Source organism: Corythoichthys intestinalis, chromosome 2, assembly GCF_030265065.1.
Source record: "Corythoichthys intestinalis isolate RoL2023-P3 chromosome 2, ASM3026506v1, whole genome shotgun sequence".
Classification (NCBI taxonomy): domain Eukaryota; kingdom Metazoa; phylum Chordata; class Actinopteri; order Syngnathiformes; family Syngnathidae; genus Corythoichthys; species Corythoichthys intestinalis.
Window position 1 is genome coordinate 70,095,827 of NC_080396.1, and position 23,341 is coordinate 70,119,167.

The window sequence follows — 23,341 nt, forward strand, 5'->3', positions numbered from 1 at the left end:
GTTACTATTTTGCACCAAAAGATGGCAGATATCTGCCAATTTTGCAACTTTGGTGACCTTTAACTCTTTATAGAGCAAGTCACTAGTTTGGTCGTTTCAAAAAACAAATATTATTAGCTATTAATAGTGTATGGATATATATGTTTGAAGTAATAATAATTTTTAATATATTCGTTTTAATCATCAAAAACATAAACATAACAAACATATAGACAATATGTAGTTAATAGTAATAGTTAATTGTAGTACAATATTAATAAATACTACATTTTAAAAAAATAAAATGAATAAAAAGATACACACAGGTTATGAGATTTTTTTTGTTCATTGTATTTAACTCGTTGTATGCCATTGACGGCGCTAGACTTCCAATCAAACGAATTGGCCATCTAACGCCATCAATGTCAGTCAATGAGTGCCTTGCAAGAATAATATATTAAAAAAAAATCATAATTCGTGCATGAAAGAGTTCATGTTCAGCCAAGTGTTGTTCTTTTGTCAGCAATGGGGGGTAATGCACATGACGTCATATCGTCTTCCAGATTTGCTGATAGGATTGTAGCCCTCTGTGAAACTCCATTGAGTTCATATGGACCACCTATGGAATTACAGAAGGGCCTAAATTAAATTAATTAAATTGTCATTGTGATTTCAGTTTGTGATTTTTGTTGACAAAAAGGCAATGGCAAAATATCAGGCATGAAAATCTCTCACCTTTCGGCGAAATTCGCCGTTTTGAAGTCAAAAAGGGCGACCTACGTGAATTGCGTAGATCCGAGGAGAAATTCTTTTTTTTGGGGGGGGGGGGGGGGTCGGGAGGTTTTATTTAATTATTATTATTATTATCATCATGTGATTAACTTAGTATGTAAACTGAGCACTTAAGAAATTGGTTCTTTTTATAAGTGACACTTGGACAGTCAGCAAATCCTTCTAGATGCTTCTCTGACGAGAACCAATCATCGGCCCAAGCTGCGTTTCATTATTCCAAACGCGCGCAGTGCCGCGCACTCCTTACGTGTACATAGAGTGCTCGGAGAGCCTTTGGTTGCCTTGCAAAGCTGCGAAAACAAAAAGCAGGCCTTATCCACACCGGGGGAGACCAGAGCGCAGCATACACACTTGCCTGTATTTGCCAGCAGATTGAATTTGATGAGTAATGGTTTCAATCGTTTTCACATTTTGCGATATAAAAAAGTTACTGCCATTCGTTGCAGCTTGCGTTGAACACTGCCAGAGCTAGCCAAATCTCCCATGAAAAAAAAATAGCTCCCGTTAAATTGGCGTCAAGCTTGTGTATTTAGCGGTAATATAGACGAAGAAATATACTGTTGAGTCAAATTAAGCGCCATGCTCTCGGATGGAGGGGGGCGCCTCGTATCGCTCCCGTCGTCCGCCTGAGACAGGTTATTTTCGGCTGTGACTTGAGCTGACGGCCGGTGTCGGCACAACACCGGCCCGACGAGTGGTGGGAATGACTCTTGCTAAGCTTTTCAGAAATACAGGGATCCCTCATTTTTCGCGGTTAATAGGGACCAGAACCCGCCGCTATAAGTGAAAACCGCAAAGTAGCCCCCCCCCCCCCCCCCCCATTTTTTTGTGCGTGTTCAATGTATTTATTCAGATTTTACGTAGGAAAAAAAATAAATATATATGACATGTTTTTTCACTTTTTTCACTAAAGTATCATTTATAAATGGTTTTCAAGCACTTCAAAATGTAAGAATTATGATAAGTTTTAAACATGTTACTGCCCCACCGAATTATTTTTAAACAAGAATAAAGTAGTAAGAAAATGCTTGGCTTTATTAAATGCTTCATAGTGAGTCTACTCAAACCCTCTCAGGCTTTGTTAAACGGTGATTGACACATATGCAAAGTTTTTCTTTTTATATATATATTTTTGTTTGAAGCAACTTATTTGATTGAATAATAAAGACACAAATGTCCTAGCCAAAATGTGGCCCAAACGCAAAACAACATTACTTCAATGGAAAAATTTGTTTCAATCAAGAAAAATAGTTTTCAAATGCTTTTTTTGTCTCAAATTTATTTTTGCAATCAAAAACAATTTTTTTTATTGAAGTGACTTCTTTGGGATTAAAAGTATATACTGTATTTTGATTGAAGCAACTTTGTTTTTGATAGAAGTAACTTTGTTTTTTGATTGAATAATAAAAACACAAATCTACCTCCATCGTTATTGAGAGAGAAAGAAATTAAGAAAGCTTTAAAACTAAAAGCCACCGGGGAGTCGTTTTTTTTTTTTTTTTTTTTTTTTTTAAATTTATTTTATTTTTTTTATATATGTATATATTTATATTTCATTACATAGACATGCCTCGTAGGGAAAGGAGATTGAGGGTTAAAAAAAGGAGTTGGATGAGGCTGCTAAAGGCAGTGGATACCTCATCAGCTGGGTGAATAGCAGACCTGGTAAGAACAAGTTTGCAAGGATAGTCGGGTATTAAATACAATTATAAACACAATTACAATGTTATTTTTCTATAAGATTTTATGTCATTGCTTTATTAATCATTAGGTGCTAGAGTTGTTAACCCTTGAGAGTCGAAGGACGCGCACGTCGTCTTTGAAGCGCCCTCGCGTTTTAATTACGTCACCCACATGCCGTTGGTTGGTCTTGTTTTAAAGTGCGGAAGTTGCGGTTTACTCTCGTTGTTATTTGAAGTCAATCGACCAACTAAAACGTGAGATATTGTCATTTAAGTTTTATAGTTTTATTGTCCTCTCAAAAAAACATTAAAACGCTGCATGGATCATTTGTTTATGTCTACATTTCCATCATTTCTTGTCCTTTTTCAAAACGGAAGCTCCATGAAAAAACACAAATCAAACGAACCCTTTCGAAGTCACAGTGGAAGCACAAAATGCGTTTTTTTAAAAAAAAATATATATATATATATATATATATATATATATATATATATATATAACTGCCATGCGAGGTTCCACCGAACGAGAGGGAGGAGTGTTCTGAAGCAGCGAGGTGGCGACCGACGGCCGTTTGAATCGAGCGAGCGAGCAACTTTGTGTGACTTTGAGAATGAACAGATAACTAAATTTAGCGCAAGCAATTGTGCTTTTTGATCAACTTGAGGAAGAGGATGGTCCAAATTCGTCATCATCGTCTTCTTCGGAAGAGTCCTCGAGTGTGACGGAGATAGTGACGGATTTGAACACGTGGGTGACGCCATTGACGAGCAGAGGTAAGCCAACTCTTTTTTTTTTTTTATGCTGAAAAAGTTTCTTTTGAAAGTTTCTTTTGATATTGCAAGACAAAGTTAATTTTGATGCAATATAAGTGTGTGTTTGTGTATATAATAATAAATGTGCAGGTCTTCTTTCTATATGAAGATTAGGGATGTAACACATATTCAGCTATGGTATTCTTTCTATTGTCATACATATAGATTTCCATTATTATTTATTTCTCTACATATTTTTATTTTATACTTTATTATTTTCATAAATACTGACTTTTTTTTCATGTACATTTATAGTGACAATGAAAGTAAAGTGAAATGAAAATGGAAGGGTGGAAAGAGGACCGACACCCCATGGAAGTGTGGGCTGTGTGATGTAGCCCTGTGTCAAATTCCAGGACGAAACTGCTTTTCGGAGTGGCATGCCTGAAAACATTTTAACTTGTTTATTGTAAATGAAAATACTCCCCCCCCCCCCCCCCCCCCCCCACAATGTTATATATATATTTTTTCCCACAATCAGTCTTCTCAATTTGTGTATATAAATGTGTGTTCAAGAAGCTTGATTGTGTGTACATAGTTTTCATCAGGTGATGGGCCGCAATACCTAAACTCATAAAGAGATGGCCTCTAAACACCTTTTGTGTTTGATGGTATATTTTTTCACTTTTCTTCACTGTTTGGTCTGCTGTATATAACCTGTTTTGACTAGAGCATGTATAAAGGCAAAAAACGCCTATGGCTATACCTGTTGTTTATGTTGAATTGTCAAATATAAGACTATGTATTCTAAATTTTTTTGGTTGAATGTTCATCCTAACATATTGAATAAATATTACAAAGTTTCAAAACGGTTCGTTACGCATGTTTGGTTGTCAATTGGACATCAATAATAAGAATTTTGACAAAACGATTTTGGAATTTTTGGTCTTTTTGGGCCCAAAATGATGATTTATAATTGGTCAGTGAAGGAAACAACAGTTTGGACATGAAGTTCAAGGTGTCACAAAAAAAAGGGACCAAACCAGGCCATCGTAAACAATTCTTTCTTTGAAATATAAAGGCAACTTCAAAGGCATGCAAAATCAAACAAAATAGGCCCAGACCTTAAAGGGTTAAGTATGGATAATAATGAAATAATAGTTTTGAGAAAACTGTGCTGTTGGTGGCTCAGTGACCATCTGATGTGGTTTGTTCTCAGATGAACAAGTTGAGGAAGGAAGTTTTGATGCAGAGGTTGAAGGAAGAAAAGAGGCAGACTGACTGAGTCACAACCAGAAAGTGTTGATGACAGTTTTGATTTCTATTCACTGTTGCCCCCTCCCAATTAAAGTATGTCACAGTCGCAGCCAATTATTATCTAAAGCTGGTTAAAATTGAACTTATGTTGTTTTAAGGTGTATTAAATACTTGTTCATGTGCCCCTTTTGATCTACGAGCACCCGCCCCTCCACCGGTCTCTGCACGGCCCTGCTGAAACACAGTGTGGGTCGACAGAGCTCAATATTTTGTTGGGGTGTAGAGTGTACTGGAACATATTTCCTCCACACCCTTTTCACCTTTTTAACCCCTGACCCATTTTCATGCCTGAAATATACTCTATTTATTTTTTCCTTCATTTAATTTTCTTTATATTTATTAGTTATATATTCATTCATTTGTTTTTTAAATTTTGACACTCCTGTGATTCCATAACCACCAGTATCTACCAGTACAAGGAAAAAACATTCAATTTCGAAAGGTACAATAAAGATTAATACAGTGGTATGAGAAAGTATCGGAACCTTTTGGAATTTTCTTACATTTCTGCATAAAATCGCCACCAAATGTGATTTGATCTTTGTAAAATCACACAGATAAAAATACAGTTTCTGCTTTAACTAAAACCACCCAAACATTTATAGGTTTTCATACTTTAATGAGGGTAGCATCCAAACAATGACAGAAGAGGGGAAATAAGTGAACCCTCTGCCTAAGGAGACTAAAAGGGCAATTGAAACCAATTTTTACCATGCAACTGAATTCAGGTGTGTGCCCAATCACCAATGAGTGGTTTAAAGCTGCCCTGCCCACTATAAAACACACACCTGGTAAGAAATGTCTTGATGAGAAGTAGGCATGTGCCGGTTACCGGTTTACCGTGGTATGAAAACGTTGCTGTTTCAAAACCACTAAAATTTTCCGTCATACCGTAGTATGGTATTCACTATTTTTCATGTCCCGAAAATGCAGCCAGAAGTGGCTTGGCGCGGCAGCGCTCACCCCTTCCCCTGTTTGTTGCTGTGTGTGTCAGTGACGCTATTCTGCTAAACTGCCATCGAACCCAAAAACAAACACTCCAAACACAATGCGTACTTTTTTCAATTTATTGAGCTCTCAAATTGTGGTAAATCAAATATATAAAATGAATACATTTAAAACGTTGTACTATTGTATTTTTCCACGTGTGACTAGCTTCAACAGGTTAGCACCATGAAAAAGTTCACCAAAAACAAAACACATATTTTCCTTTCAAATTCAATACACAAACTAAAAACTTACAAAGACGAATGTTAGCCTAGGCTTAGCTGGGAAAGCAACTTCGTCGAGGTTTTAAGTCTCACAGCCGCTGAGTGAGAAACAAGCTTTGAATGAAGCGGAAAAACGGATGGCGCCAAAGATCTCTAATTGCGAAAGATGATTTCCCCTAAGCACAAATCCACGTTCGCTGTACGAGAAGTCTAACTCCCAATGTTTTTTTTAGATGAAACCTTTCCACAACAATATTTACATTTTAACTAACTTAAACATTTTTGACAAACTAATTATGCATTTATTTTAATTGTATTGAAAATATTTGTTATTTTGTGTTTATTTTAACATATTCATGTAAATTTGCAAATACGTTCTGGGAAAAAAAATCCTGTTTATTTTTTTTAACCCATCTCAAAATAACATATTTTGGAGCTATAATTGCAATACTGTGATACCGTGAAACCGCGGTATTTTTGGTCACGGTTATTGTACCGTCAAAATCTCATACCGGCACATGCTTAGTGAGAAGCATTGTCTGATGTGCATCATGGCTCGGTCAAAAGAGCTGTTTGAAGACCTGCGATCAAGGCTTGTTGATTTGTTTAAAGCTGGGAAAGGATACAAAATCATCTCTAAAAGTCGATGTTCATCAATCGACAGTCAAGAGAAGTTGTCTAAAAAATGGAGAGACTTTGGTACTGTTGCTTCTCTCCCAAGAAGTGGCATCCACCAAAGATGACGGGAAGAGTTCATCGCAGAATACTCAGAGAGGTCAAAAAGAATCCTAGAGTGTCTGCTAAAGACTTAAAGAAATCACTTGCACAGTCCGATATCGCTGTGCACTCGTCAACTATATACTAGTGTAACCCGACCCGTGCGACCCCTCTCTGTACACCACGATGCTCTGCGTTGTGTATTTTTGTTGGTTCAGTGATGACGGGGTGTATGGCAGAAAGGACGAGTGGGCACGGGCGTTCTGATTTGCAGATTGGACCACGCCGTTTATTGGCACAAGAAACTCGGCAACTTCTTCTTCACCAACCTTCATGAAATACAATGGGGCATCATTGTCATATACAGTATTACAAATAAAACAAAAATAATATTCCTATATCCCAAAAAATAAAGTTCACAAAAACAAAAGTGCTTCAATCTGCATAATAGAAGGCAATATACTCAGAGCTAAAGAACAATGAAAAGAAAACTACTGGCATTCACAGATTCACAGTCAAAATAAATATGCAAAATGCACACTAAACTCAATTAAACTTTGCTCAAACTCTTTGTAAACATGTTAGCAGCCCGTTTAGCTTAACAAATAGACTGGATGGCAATATTTAGCCACCTTATACCAACTTCGATGCTGGGAGCCATTAACACACGTCTTACCTTCATGAAATACAATGGGGCATAAGGCCCAATGACGCCAGCACTGGAAGGCAGAGGAAGCTACGGCGTCAGTGAAGGGTCAAAATGCACAAATTGTCTTTATCTCCCAGTTAATCAAAAACTCGCCAATGACATCTGGTGGCGTATTTAAATCACTAGCCTACATCCACCCCTTGTTTAAATGATGGCGTCCCAGTCATCACAACAAAAACACAACACACTTTGCAGATTCACAGTAGACAGTCTCAGATAAGGCATAGGTAACTATTGTGGCAAGACCAAAATTTGTGCATGGTTGCCCTATCTATGTGAGTGTGCTAGCTTATCTGTACTATGTGTGAATTATAGCTCTTCTTGCTTTGGCCTTCTCCCACAATTCTCTTCCTCTTTGTATTTTCTGCTGGTCTTCATCTAACTCCACCACTCTTGTGTCATATGATAGTCTCTTGGGGGGACGTCGGTTCCTTGGCTGGTTCCTCCTTGGAACAACGGTTCCATCAGGGGAGTGGGTCCCTTTGACAGTCCTCTTTTTCATCCTTCCATCATCCATTTGCTCCGTTTCCACGACTGTTTCCTCTCCATCTGTGTGATCAATTTGTCCATTTGTGTCAGGAATAGAGCTCTCCACAGTTTCTGCTGCATCCTCCACTTCCACACTCTCTGCTGCAAGTGGAGCATCCTCTTCTGCTGTCATTTGACTAGTTTGCTCTTCCATCATATCAGTGTCCTCCATCTCAAAACCATTTGACGTGTCTGCATCCACTTCCTCACTTGTCACTCCATCAGACCTTTCCACTGGGAAGAACATGCACTGGGTGAGGAGGTTGCGGTGGAGCACTCTCTCTTTTTCGCCATCCTCTGATCGGACCACATACACAGGCAAGTTTGGTTGTTTCTTCACCACGATGTATGGACATGACTCCCACCTGTCACCCAGTTTCTGTCGACCTTCTACTTGGCAAACCTTGACCAGGACTCTGTCACCTGGGTTGAAAGCATGGCTCTGTACTCTTTGGTCATAATACTTCTTCTGTTGCCCTTTAGCCTGACGAGAAGTTGCATTAGCCTGAGCATAGGCTTTGGACAGGGAATCATGCAGCGTCTGAACATATTCACTATACCCACATGGCTCATGGGTGGCTGGGAGACCAAACATCAAGTCAACAGGGAGCCTGGGATGCCTCCCAAACATCAGGTAGTACGGTGTGTACCCTGTTGAATCGTGGCGTGTGCAGTTGTAGGCGTGTGTCATCGCATCCACATACTCATGCCACCGAGGTTTCAGTGAAGGCTCAAGTGTCCCCAGCATGTTCATGAGAGTGCGGTTGAACCTCTCAGTGGTCCCGTTCCCCTGAAGGTGGTAGGGGGTTGTGTGGGTCTTGAGGATGCCAGTACACTTACACAACTGCTTCACAATTGCACTTTCAAAATTGCGCCCTTGATCTGCATGCAATTTCGCTGGGAAACCAAACCGGCAGAAAAAGTTCTTCCACAGCACCTTCGCCACAGTGCTGGCCTTTTGGTCTCTGGTGGGGTATGCCTGTGCATAGCGTGAGAAGTGGTCAGTGACGACGAGGACATTCTCTAGGCCACCCTTTGACTTCTCCAGAGTCAAAAAGTCCACACATACGAGTTCCATGGGAGCACTTCTGTGAATACTGACCATGGGAGCTTTGACACCTGCACTTGGGGTCTTTCGGAGGCAACACCTTTCACATTTTTCGCACCATGCCTTTATTTCTTGGAACATTCGTGGCCAATGAAACCTCTCCCTTATCATGTGCACTGTCCTCTCAAAACCCAGATGCCCTGAATCATCATGGAGCGAGGTTTTGACTGACGCTCGTAGTTTCTCTGGAAGTACCAACTGCTCCACTACTCCCCTTTGGCGGTCTTGACTGCGGCGGTATATGATACCATCTTTGACCACTAACCTCTTCCACTCTTTTAAAAGAAGGCCCACTAGGCCACCATTGCTGATTCTCTCGTTGCGATTTGGTTTATGGTTCAGACTTTTGTAGTGCAAGACAGGCCCAATGACGGGATCTTCTTTCTGACTCGCACGGATCTCCTGTTTTGTCATGGCCGGCAGTGACTCCATTCCCACGTCTTGATATGGCTCCTTAATTCTGAGGGTGTCAGAATGAGGCTTTTGTGGGGTAGATGTGTTCAGGTCTTTGGGACAGTCAGGCTCTTGGGCTGGCGGTCCCATGTCCTGACTGGACTTCACCTGCTGAGGGCATGTTTGCAGAGCTTGAGTGACGTCTTGGTTAGACATACGAGAGAGGGCATCGGCATTTGTGTTGCATTGTCCCCGCCGATACTGGACGTCGAAATCAAAAGCTGCCAGTCGAGACACCCACCTTTGACCGATGGCGTCCAGCTTTGCTGAAGACATCACATACTTGAGAGGGTTGTTGTCTGTCAAGACTGAAAACTTTCGCCCATAGAGGTGATCGTAGAACCTGTCGGTCACTGCCCATTTCAGCGCAAGGAACTCGAGCTTGTATGCCGGGTATCTCGTCTCAGGTGGACTCAAACCTCTGCTGGCGAAGGCGATAACTCTTTCAGTTCCATCCTGGACCTGGACCAACACCGCGCCAAGCCCCTCTCCTGAGGCGTCAGTTTGGAGGACAAAAGGCAGACTGAAATCTGGATATCCCAGCACGGGTGCAGTTGTCAGCTTTTCTTTCAGGGACTGGAAAGCCTCCTCACATTCATCAGTCCACAGGAAAGGAGGGTCAGGCTCCCCACTTTTCTTTACTCCTCTTTTCTTCCTTCTGGGGTCCCCAGCAGTGAGGCGATACAATGGGGCGGCTAACGTTGAGTATCCGCACACAAACCTCCTGTAATAGCCAGCGAATCCCAGAAATTGGAGCACTTCCTTCCGGTTTGTTGGTCTCGGCCAGTCTTTCACTCGACTGATCTTTTCCGGGTCCGTCCGGATACCCTGAGCAGACACCAAGTGACCCAAATACTGCACCTCTTTCCTCACCAGCTGGCATTTGGAGGGTTTCAGCTTCAAGCCATGCTGCCGTAGCCGGTCGAACACAAGCTGTAATCTCTCTAGATGCTCATCGAAGGTTTTAGAGAAAATGATCAGGTCATCCAGGTAGATTAAGAGGTGAGTGAAGTTCAGATCACCAAAACAGCATGTCATAAGTCTCTGGAACGTGGAAGGGGCATTTTGCAGTCCAAAGGGCATTTGGTTGGCCTCAAATAGGCCCATGGGGGTGCTGAATGCTGTCTTGTACTTGTCTTGCTCGGCCACCTCCACTTGCCAATAACCAGATGTGAGGTCGAGTGTCGAGAAGTACTTTGCTTGTCCCAGAGCCTCCAAGGCTTCCTTAATCCTGGGAAGGGGGAATGCGTCTCTTGTGCTGCAGGAGTTCAACTTTCGGTAGTCGATACATAACCTCAATGAACCATCTTTCTTGGTTACAATCACCACCGGAGAAGCATATGGACTCTTGCTGGGTCTGATGACTCCTGATGCTTCCATTTCCATTAACAACTTTCTCACATCTTGCCACTGTGATGGGGGGATTTTGCGATAGGGAAGTCGAAATGGCTTAGAGTCGACCAGAGGGATCTCATGCTGCACCGTCTTTGTGTGTCCATAATCCATGGGGTGCTGGGAAAATACACTTGCATTCCTCTCCAGCAGTTCTTTAAGGAGAGTACGCTGGTTTTCGTTCTCCACCGCTGCTTCGCTCAAATCCACCCCACTGCTTGCCACCACTTGATGCAGACTCTGGCATACCTCTTTGGCTCCACCATTATCAATGCCACTCTGGTTCTTGTCAGAAAAGTCCACCACGTTTTCCACCAAGAAGGCATTAGCAAGATGTGTATGAGGCTTTATGATTACATCATGCTGAGACAGGTTCATTACTCGAACGGGGACACTTCCTTTCTTTACATCAGCAAAAACTTTGGCCACCAGGACATTTTGTGGGTGTGGTCTTGCAGAATGGCCTTCAATCAGGGCTGTGTAAGTTTTCCTTTGAGGACCAGCTTTTATCCTACACATCAAATCCATCTCTTTTCCCCCTGGAATATGTGTTCTGGGACCAGTGTACACCGCAGGGCCCACCATGCCATCCATACTGCAATGTTCAGTGTTTCCAACATCCAATAGAGCAGTGTACCACTCTGGGTGGCTCTCTTTAATCTGGTGCAAGAAGTGTTGGCCATATGTCACTTTTAGGTGGGTTCTAGCGGCGCGAATGACATTTGTCCCCACCAGCATAGGGACAGAAGACCGATATGACGAGTCAGCAACAACAAAAGCTGGCACACTTTTGAATTCTTTACCCAGAACTTTCGAGCTAATCTGTAGGACACCATGGTAAGTCACACTCTGGCCAGCTGCACCTTCAGTGGGTATTTTAGAGGGTTGTAGCTTTTGACTTTTAAGGACGGGGTGGTTGCACCAGAAACTGTGTGTAATACTGGTGATCTGAGAGCCAGAGTCGAGGAGCGCCATGCACTTTGTTCCGTCGACCTCCACCTCACCCTCATTCCTAGGGCCCACTAGGGGAGTGTCCTCTTCTTCATTTACAGAATTGTTCTCTTGCTGTGGGGGGTTTTGCTGCTCGCCCATAGTAGCCCCAATTACCATGGGCTCTATTCGTTTAAAGGCTGGGCTGGCTGTGGCATGCTTCCCTCCGCCGGAACTAATGGCCGAGGTTGGCGTGCCCACGCTGCGTCAGATTCCAGGAACGCAGCTCTGCAGACTCGAGCTATGTGTCCTTGCTTCCCACACCGATAACATGTGACACTTGAAATCGGGGGTGTGGGACCAGGAGGTGGGCGGAGTCTCTGCTGTGGAGCTACAGGAGGCGTAGCAATCCTAGATTCCAGCTGAGTCAACTTGGTCATCTGCTCCTCTTGGTTAAGGGCTAATTTCTTGACCAACTCTGTTAGCTCCACCCACTCCGAAGCCTGCTTCATCTTCTCTGTCCTTGCATTTGAATTAGACTCTGAAGCGACATGAACCTGTGTGAACGTCTTCTTTGCTTTGCTTTGGGACTGGAAAGTTTTTGATTCTCTTGCCAGGTTCCTGAGTTCAGCCTGAAGCTCTCGAAAGCTGAGCAGCCGCGGCTTCATTGGTGCAATTCTCGCGTACACCCACTCATCGATGAGGCCTCTCAAGAACTGACGGGTGAGTTTACTGTCACGGTCAGGGAAGGACTCGCCACCTCTTTGGTTTTCTTCCACAGCTCGCAACGTGGCTTCCAGAGCTATGGCGTAAGAACATGCAGACTCCCCCGGCTTCTGGCTACGCTCGTAGAAGTCAGCCAGTGGGTCTAAAGAGCCCTGTGCGTCACCATACTCTGCTCTCAATTCTTCAAATGCCTTCGCTGGAGTTTGGTCACAGGTGGGCAGGTTCAGTACTAATTTTCTGGCCTCACCGCCCAAGTGACGCACCACTGTGGAGAAACGGAGGTGTGCAGGTAGTTCTATGGCCTCAAGGAGATATTGCATGTCACGAATCCAGTCCTCCACAAGCATCTTACTATCAGCATTACCAGTGAAAACTTGGACATTTTTCACCTGATGTGTCTGCATGAAGCCGCCATAAGTAGTTGGTGGGGGGTTTGGGTTGCATGCACCTGTAGAAGATGGGTGCAGTGGAGGCTGAGGGTGGTGGACGAAAGCATTCGACATTTGCAACTGGGGAACATGTTCATCTTCTGTGATTTGTAAAGCCTGCTCTGCTGCGGGAGGTCTATGCATATTGTCCATGTTTTGTGTTGTTTGCAGCCGTGGTGTGGAAGCTTGGGGCATGGATGTGGAATACGCATAGCTGGTGTGAGGATGGAGGCTAGAGATAGCAGTTTGCATGGGGTAAGGAGGGAAACCCATGTGGCTCACAGGGGACTGCTGCACAACTTTCTCCGGTGACACGCCGAGTTGTGATGGGCACTGTGGCGGAGAAGTGGGTGTAGGCCCAGGTCCAGTAGCCTGAGATGTGAAGATCGGTCTCATGGGCGTCTGCGCTGGGGTCCCAGAGGCTGTTACTGTGGACACATGAGTCAATGAAACACGAGGATCAACATACGGCGACAACATAGAGGGTGGTGGGGTAAGCGGTGGGGCTAAACTGGTGTCCGTGGGGTGACGAGGAGGTGGACGAATAATGTTATAGCCCAGCTGCTGGGGGGCGTTGAATCTGGGAAATTGACTTGTTGGCCCAGGCCTCACTGCTGGCTGCTGATGAGCTGTGCTGGGACGAGCCATTTCCCCCTCTTTCCAACGCTGGGTTTGATTTGTGGAGTCATGGTGGAGGCTTGTACCAGGCCCAAGGGTGGGCTGGTGGCTTGTTGTGGCCATGGAGGAGCCTTGTTGCTTTAATTGGGTGTCTGCACTGTTACTCATCATTTTCAACTGCTATCTATTTAGCTATGTAATTATTTCAACAGCTAAATAAATGTGTGTGCGTATCACTAAAATGTGCTCAATACACCGATATATCACCAATATCACAATAAAGTTCAATTTCAAAATCACAGATATGAATTAAATACACTATCAACGCTTGTGATATTAAACCAGCATCACTTTCATATTTTTTTTTTTCCACAAAACGTTTACCATTCCCAAGTTAGTTTTTTTTTTTTTTTTAAGGAATGGTCTCCACCCAATGAGAAAAACTAAATTTACCTTGTTTCAAATAGACACAATGGGAAAATGGGTACCTCAATAATTCTGCTGACACACCGCACACACACAAGGTGCAAGTCTATTGCTGCAACGTTGATGAAAAAGTTGATCTTGTCCTCTTCCGTCCTGGAGCGCCACAAATCCGGGTCACGGCACCAAAGATGTAACCCGACCCGTGCGACCCCTCTCTGTACACCACGATGCTCTGCGTTGTGTATTTTTGTTGGTTCAGTGATGACGGGGTGTATGGCAGAAAGGATGAGTGGGCACGGGCGTTCTGATTTGCAGATTGGACCACGCCGTTTATTGGCACAAGAAACTCGGCAACTTATTCTTCACCAACCTTCATGAAATACAATGGGGCATCATTGTCATATACAGTATTACAAATAAAACAAAAATAATATTCGTATATCCCAAAAAATAAAGTTCACAAAAACAAAAGTGCTTCAATCTGCATAATAGAAGGCAATGTACTCAGAGCTAAAGAACAATGAAAAGAAAACTACTGGCATTCACAGATTCACAGTCAAAATAAATATGCAAAATGCACACTAAACTCAATTAAACTTTGCTCAAACTCTTTGTAAACATGTTAGCAGCCCGTTTAGCTTAACAAATAGACTGGATGGCAATATTTAGCCACCTTATACCAACTTCGATGCTGGGAGCCATTAACACACGTCTTACCTTCATGAAATACAATGGGGCATAAGGCCCAATGACGCCAGCACTGGAAGGCAGAGGAAGCTACGGCGTCAGTGAAGGGTCAAAGTGCACAAATTGTCTTTATCTCCCAGTTAATCAAAAACTCGCCAATGACATCTGGTGGCGTATTTAAATCACTAGCCTACACTAGTATAAAACTATAACCAAGAATGGTGTTCATGGGAAGACTCCACGGAGTAAGCCACTGCTGTCTAAAAAAAAAAAAAAAAAAAAAAACATTGTTGCTCGTTTAATGTTCGCAAAAAGGCACTAGGACACTCCACTGAAGTTTTGGCAAAACATTTTGTGGACTGATTAAACCAAAGTTGAATTGTTTGGGAGTAACACACAACAACATGTGTGGAGGTAAAAAGGAACAGCTCACCAACAGCAACACATCATCCCCACCGAAATTCTAAAAGGTTCAGATACTTTTTCATACCACTGTATTACTTACGACAAGGAAATATGTTGTTTTGCTAAATGTATACATATTTTGAATTCAACTATCATGAACATTTCTAGATTAGGTGGAAATGGAATTTGAGTAACGTAAATAATGGTAGTAACCTACCTGTTTGTAAAGCCTCACTTCCTGTCTTTCCTTTTAATACAAATGTATGATCAATCACCATGCATCTAATGAAATGTCAAATAATTAATGGGAGACAATATGAAAAACGTTTAAAGCCACCGACAGAAATGTATACAGCATGACGAACAGTCACACATTTAAGCTGAAATGAGAACACAACAAATCCTTTGTTACGGTTACTTTGGATGAGTCGATCACTATTCTACCATTCTATCATGGTATATAGCATACATTCCAAGGCGAATTTAAGATCCTTTCCGAATGGTAAAGCATGAACAACATTATCAAGACAAACAGAAAAAGTCTCATGTAACTTGTACCTTTCGAATTTTATGACTTTATGGAGCTCTGCACAAAATCACCATTGAAGAAATACTGACGATACACTCCTATCGCTAACCCGGAAGAATCCGAAAGTTGAGTGACATCACTGTGAACAGGGCTTATAGACCAATAGCTTCACCCTTTACAGGGCACTCCTTTAACTCATTGGCTGCCTTTTGACGGTGCTAGATGTGCAATCCATTTTGACAAGAACAGGGGAATGATCGCTGCCAGCCTCCCCATTCAAAATTAATTGGATGTTTATCGCCATAAATGGCTCTGAGACTTGAGCATTTACAGCCAGTCCTCCTAGTTTAAATGAATTAAACGTCTATTGTTGTTAATAGCAGGCAATGAGTGGAATTTAAAAAATAAAAAAAACATGGCCATAAACAGAATGCATTTATATTTTTATATGTTTAAATTGAATTAATATTGCTTTTATCAACATTTTACTCATTTATAATTGTATTCATTCATACAAAATGTTTAAAATGATTCATCATAGAGAAATACAGTGGGGCAAATAAGTATTTAGTCAACCACTAATTGTGCAAGTTCTACCACTTGAAAATATTAACAAGGCCTGTAATTGTCAACATAGGTAAACCTCAACCATGAGAGAATGTGGGAAAAAAAAAAAAACAGTAAATCACATTGTTTGATTTTTAAATAATTTATTAGCAAATCATGGTGGAAAATTAGTATTTGGTTGATACCAAAAGTTCATCTCAATACTTTCTTATGTACCTTTTGTTGGCAATAACGGAGGCCGAACGTTTTATGTAACTCTTCACAAGCTTTTCACACACTTGCTGGTGTTTTGGCCCATTCCTCCATGCAGATCTCCTCTAGAGCAGTGATGTTTTGGGGCTGTCGTTGGGCAACACAGACTTTCAACTCCCTCCGCAGATTTTCTATGGGGTTGAGACCTGGAGACTGGCTAGGCCACTCCAGGACATTGAAATGCTTCTTACGAAGCCACTCCTTTGTTGCCCTGGCAGTGTGTTTGGGATCATTGCCATGCTGAAAGACCCAGCCACATCTCATCTTCAATGCCCTTGCTGATAGAAGGAGATTTTCACTCAAAATCTCTCAATACATGGCCCCATTCATTCTTTCCTTTACACAGATCAGTCGTCCTGGTCCCTTTGCAGAAAAACAGCCCCAAAGCATGATGTTTCCACCCCCATGCTTCACAGTGGGTATGGTGCAATTCAGTATTCCTTTTCCTCCAACAACAAGGGAACCTGTGTTTCTACCAAAAAGTTCTATTTTGGTTTCATCTGACCATAACACATTCTCCCAGTCCTCTTCTGGATCATCCAAATGCTCTCTAGCGAACCACAGACGGGCCTGGACGTGTACTTTCTTCAGCAGGGGGACACGTCTGGCAGTGCAGTATTTGAGTCCCTAGCGGCGCATTGTGTTACTGATTTTTTGCGCCCCGTTCTTGTTATCATTTTGACGCCACGGCGTGAGGAGGGAGTTGTTGCTCTACGACAGCCCCAAAACATCACTGCTCTCGAGGAGATCTGCATGGAGGAATGGGCCAAAATACCAGCAACAGTGTGTGAAAAGTTTGTGAAGAGTTACAGAAAACGTTTGGCCTCAGTTATTGCCAACAAAGGGTACATAACAAAGTATTGAGATGAACTTTTGGTATAGACCAAATACTTATTTTCCACCATGATTTGCAAATAAATTATTTAAAAATCAAACAATGTGATTTTCTGTTTTTTTTTCCACATTTTGTCTCATGGTTGAGGTTTACCCATGTTGACAATTAGAGGCCTCTCTAATATTTTCAAGTGGGAAAACTTGCACAATTAGTGGTTGACTCAATACTTATTTGCCCCACTGTATATGTATATGGCGGAGAACACTCAGGTAACTTGAAGTTCCGCTCTGAGACCCCAAATTTGGCCAAATTTTGAAGTTGTCATATATGCATGTGTGATACATCATTGGAAAGCTTAAAATCTCAATTTTCTGTGGGAAGAAAAATTTTGAACATGAGGGCATTTCAAAATTAAAACAAAAAAAAAAAACAAAAAAAAAAAACTGAACCCTAATAACTCGAGGTGAGAGCATGAGAGAGCATAATTAAAGACACCATGATTTTAATGAGATATGATGGCGTACCTTGTTTCGATCCAAAAACTCAGTGTACCATGTCTCACGGAGTGTCAAGACACAGCTGTGAATGTCCACAGCTGGACTTTTGGGGGATTTTATGGGTGAAACCGAGTAATTTAACCAGGGACACAATGCAGAAATCGCAGACACCAGGAGTGGTCGAGATTTTCTTTTTCAAATATTTACCCTTTTAAACTTTTTTTTCTTCAATTTTTCTTTGTTTGGATCGATTATTTATCATCTAAAATATCGGGGGAAATGCGACAGTAACAAAAATATAATTAAGCAATAGTTATGAGGTAGACATCCATGACCTATTTCTAGACACTATTATTTTCATTGTGACTTAATTGGTTTAAAAGTTTTATAAAGTCATTTTTAAGCTAAATATTAGACATCAATTAATGATTCTAAGCTAAAAATGATTGACATTTCAAATAATATAATTACCTTTTTATGGCTGGGTTAAAACAAAACGCGCGGTGTCTGTAAACGGGGGTCTACAGGGTAAAACACACAAATTAAAAATGGTTCGAGGCTTAATGCGCCATGAAACTGCTATGGCAGCATATAGCCATATTCTATCAAACACAACAGTTATTTTGGCTCAAAATACAGCAGTATATTTTAAAGAGGGGTGCAAGAGCAGAAACGGTTTTTTTCAGCCTTGTCTGTGTTTTCCGCCATATATAATTGAGACCTAACGGCCACATATTTTTGGTAATTCAAACAATTAAAAAAGGGTCATATTAACATTTGTTATACAAATGTGCCCTACCTGGCGAATGCGATGTCCATGTTTGTGAACACCAGGTCTTTATGGAGTTAAGATGATTTTAAATTGCAAAAATAATCTCTTGCTCTCTAAAGGGTTAATCAGAAATCCAATTCCCAATCATATTAAAGTGCAACCTGACAAAGAAACAGGTGTCACACATGACTCCCCAGAAACTGCAAGCCCCATGTTCATGTTTATAATTTCTTTCTCAGATTTTCCAACAAGTGGACTTCAACAAGAAACCGGGCCGAATAAGTAACAAGCCAATCAACTTCGCAGTCATCTTGAAGCTGAACAAAATCAACCTGATGGAGAAAGCATACAAGGTGTCAATAACAATAACTGTTTTTTTCTTTTTGCCTCTTTTATGAAATCCACAAGAGAATAGGAGGAATTCCTTGATTAAGGCTTTTTTTGGTTGATTGGTTGAGGAATATAAAAAGTTGTGGAATGTCTAAAAGTTTTAACTGATCTCAAATGATGAATGTTGCCAGTCAAAGGCGGATTGGGACATCCGTAAATTAAAAGGCTCAGATGACCACAGTTGAACATGCGCATCTGATCTTTGTTGTGTTGCGGAACTGCAGCTGATCTGATGAGCAATTCAGGCGTCGACTAATGTTGTTTTCACGTTACACACCTGACACTATGTGCCAAGCCTGTGTGTCTGACACTCATAAGGGGATTGAGTACTCAAAGCCCTCCTTTCAGGCCTTTAAAACTGTCCCGAAGTCACCACGCTCTGTGGTGCAGCCAAGAGGATTGCAGCATAGCCCCCTGGGATTATTCCCCGCATTGCTTGTAATGGTCCCTTTTCCGTCGTACTCGAAACACTAAATAAAAAATCTAGCATCCCTTTTAGGGATTTCCTCAATCCGAACATGTGATGGGAAGATCGTATAATTGTTTAGAAGATTGTAATTGGGTGAAAAAGATTTTAAAATGTTTTTATTTTTAAGTATGAACTCATTGACTGTCACTGACGGCGATAGACGTCCAATCCATTTTCCCTGGGAGGGCTTGCAGCAATCGTTTGATCATCTATCACCATCAATGGCAATGCAACATGATCACTCAATGCCAGCCTTCCCAGTTTAAATGAATTTAACGTCTATCGCTGACATCACTGTCAATGACAGTGAATGAGTTGAGGGTTACAAGCAACAAAATACTTCAGAGGGATAATGAGCAGCGCTCACCCTGATCCGATCACGTGGTCGGAAATCGAGCCTGAGCATGTCGTTTAAGACGATTGGGAGTTTTTAGGAAGATTTTATTAATTTATTTAAAGGCTATGAAACAACTTAATAATCAAGATGAAGAAGAATATTGTCAAGAGAAACAAAACGTACTCATTAAAGTGCCTGTGACACGAAAAAGCATGTTTATTTCATAATACACGTGGTATTTTATGCCCCTGAATGATATGGACCGCTTGGATGTGTGTGGAAGCGATCGCTATATTTATTTAGTTTTTTGAATCCCGCGCCATGAAAATGAGTGACTTCCGGCTTCGGTCTTGCATTGAGGAGGAGGGCGCTGTGATGTGTACGGTAGAAGACGTCCTCTTCACTATACAGTGTACTGTTGTGTATGAGGACGAAGGATTCAGCTGATTTTGCGGATTAATACGTTTATTTTTCGCATCACGCCAGCCAAACTGCTGCAGAAAAATCATTCTGTGTGCGGGAGAGGCGTATGCGCCTTTTTGGAGTTTCAAAACGTTCCCATTCACCGTGGATATTTACTGTGGGACCATTGGACTTACGAGGAAGTGAGTAAACATCTTGTTTTGTATTATGACGAATACAGTGATTACAAAGTAAACACTACAAAATTCCTTTAAATAAAGGACTACTTTGGTTTGATCATTGATAGGCATGTAAAAAGCTCTCCTCATGCTCATTAGCAGTTAGCTGTTAGCACGTTAGCTGCACAACAACTCCAGCCACCCTCCTCCCGGGAACGAACTGTAAATTGCTCTCCGCCGGGCGGTTTGCCGATCCGCGAAGACATTCGACAACCGGGTCGTCATGTCAAATAATCCAGGCTAGTTACATGTGATTTTCCACTTCGAAGACTTTGAAACATCCCTCGGTTCGGGTTAGCATGTCGGCTAGCTGTCACTCCTTCTGGTTTGTTTACATTCTCCGAAGCCGGGGAAGGGAAATAACATATGTCCGATTTAGGTGTCATATCGTTCGGGAGGTGCGACAGTAAAGGTGAAGTCGACAGTTTTGACCAATATGGAGTAATTTTGCCATGTTGTCTTGCATAAATGGATTTTTATTATTTCATATCCATTTAGCACAAGATTGTTATTTGTCATGACCATGCCATTTATTTAGCAATTGGGGAAAATACTTGGATAAAAAGAATATCCTGTAAAAATATGGAAGTAAAGGGACAGAAGCAATGACATTTTGCCGCTCTCTTTGTCGCGTTTTCCTCGTTGTGAATAGTTCCCCCTCGACGGGCTGACTGGTCCTTCTTTGTTGCTTCATTTCTAATTGTGTATCATATTGCCTCTGTAAAGCCCTTTGAGACTTCTGTTGTGATTGAGGGCTATACAAATAAAATTGAATTGAATTGAATTGAATTCTCAAGCCATTTATATAGCTATTGGGGAAAAATACTTGGATAAAAAGAATATCCTGTAAAAATATTGGAGTAGAGAGACTGAAACAATGACATTTTGCGGCTCTCTTCGTCGCGTTTTCCTCGTTCTGAACAATTCCCCCTCAATGGGCTGAATTGTAAAACCGATGAGCCCAGTCTACCGCTGACGTCATCCACCTGTTGGGGACGCTAAAGCCCTATAATGGTAGGCGTGGCTAACCGGCAGATTAAAAGACTAATTTCTCGTCATCGGCGCTTTGCTAAATTGTTGTATATAGTCGAATCGTCTCAAAATATGATTCTAATTCACATAATAATGCCATTTAAGACTTTTTTTCTGGTGTCATATGCTGTTTAACTAAATTGCAGAGGTATCAGTTTGGCAATCGGTATTGGCTGATCCTAAAAATCAGGTGACTCAAACTCTGGTGCAAAAATATGTGATTGTGACAACCCTAGTCTTTTCCTGAACGTTTACTCATAAAACCTGACAAAACCGATTCATAGGGATTGCAGTTTGGTTTGGAGGAAAAAAATCCATATTGCATTCAACTTTGTCCCCCTCGTCCTCCACTCCCTTTAGGATGGACTAATCGACCAGCTCTATGACCTGATGCTGGAATATTTCCATACTCAGGCCAGCTCCATTGGCTTCCCCGAGCTTTCCCTGCCTACTGTCCTTCAGGTAACGTACTTTTATAATTGCAGTTTGGTGCTGCCTATCATTTGTAATGGTCCTAGACTGAAGCTATCAAATTTAGTGTGTTCTTCAACTCCAACTCTGTTCCTTGTTTAGCTGAAAACGTTCCTGAAAGAATGCAAAGTGGCCAATTATTGCAAGGCTGTACGCCAGCTGCTTGAGAAGGTGCAGGAGAACAGCAACTACATCACGGCAAAACGACAAAATGTCACTTTCGGAGTGGCTGACACCAACGCTGTGGTGAGTGGAGACCAGAGGACGCTAAAAATGTGCTGTTTGTTTTGATAATTAACATTTCTCTGTTCTGCAAAGTTTAATTCAGTCCTGTAAATCACGTGAATAGAATAAAACGTACATGACGGTAGTAGACATTGAATGCATTTTAACTGGGAACATTTAGCTATAATTTTTCGCTGACGGTGACAGACGTCCAATCAGATTTGACTGGGGGGGCTGCTAGTGATCAAGAAATCGCTGCCATACCTCCTAGTCCAAATGGATTGGACATCTATCACAGCCAATGAGTTAATATTTAAAAATAGAAATAAATAAATTAAAAACCCCAATCTTTTTTACCCAATTCCCTAGAATACCATATTTACATATACAGCATATGCTCATCACAGTTATTCTCCGTATTTATCTTAGTCAGAGGGAAAAAGTAACATGGCTGAACAAAAATGTCACTTCTATTTACAGTGATCCCTCAATTATTGCTGTTAATGGGAACCAGAACCGACCGCGTAAAGTGAAAAACCGCTAGTGTCGTGTGGTCGTAGTGGCGTTTTGGAGAAAACTGCTAATGTTTTATAGCAGGCTAAAGTAGGTACTCTTTTTTTTCCCCATTCACCTCAATGTAGCAATGCTAATGTTTACAGTGTTTATATAGATGTGTTTTCTTATTTTGTATGTCTGAACTTTAATTCTACAGCGTGTTGATAAGAGAAAGGAACTGGAGTCTCATATGCCATCAGCACGCGCGCGCAGCGATAAAAAGCAGCCGTGAAAATGACTGCCCTCATCTTTATTTACCGTGCGATAAATGGACTCATTGCATATTGCACAGGCTTTGCAACTTCAATAAAACATGTCGTTGGTCAGTTAGATGGACTTACTCCTGTCGTCTTCGATAATGACAACTGGATGACAACGTAGGTGTTTATTCATGGCCGACGTGCAGTCAAGCTTGGCATTGAAGAGACAGGACACAAGAGTGTACCCTCCTTTGTTTCTTTGAAATAAGTCAATGTTTTGGACCCTCTGGTGCGCTTTTTTGGCTTTGTGCCGCTTTCCCCGCTGGCATACCAAGCGTCTGACATTCTGAACTTTCCACGCATATATTTTTTTAACCCTTCATTAACCGTCGACGGGATGTTGTGCTCGTCGACTGATTTACGTCTTTGACGACGTCGACTATATCGACTAGTCGGGATGGCTCTACTATGTATAACTAGAAAGGATGGGAGGTGACATAATTCAGATATCACTGCTCAGTTCATCAGTAATCGCTACATTTATGACTTCCATTCAAGCTCCACCATTACAACCTTTTTTTTTTTTTTTTGCATGCCAGGTGTCATCGTTTGGGTCAAAGTCATGAAAAATGGTTTTAGTGTTCATAGGTAGTTGAGGCAATAAGATGTGCAAACATGAGTGCACTAAACAAACAGACAGCTTGGCTC

At 41.6% G+C, this 23,341-nt stretch overlaps 1 protein-coding gene across 1 annotated transcript in view; it reads left to right on the forward strand.

Annotated features, from left to right (window-relative positions):
* noc2l (NOC2-like nucleolar associated transcriptional repressor) overlaps window positions 1-23,341 on the forward strand; it is a 55,946-nt gene that overhangs the window by 16,898 nt on the left and 15,707 nt on the right. The window contains exons 12-14 of the mRNA XM_057826841.1: window positions 18,553-18,666; window positions 21,543-21,644; window positions 21,756-21,899. Coding sequence (XP_057682824.1) covers window positions 18,553-18,666; window positions 21,543-21,644; window positions 21,756-21,899 — 360 coding nt within the window. The remainder of the gene's footprint in view (window positions 1-18,552; window positions 18,667-21,542; window positions 21,645-21,755; window positions 21,900-23,341) is intronic.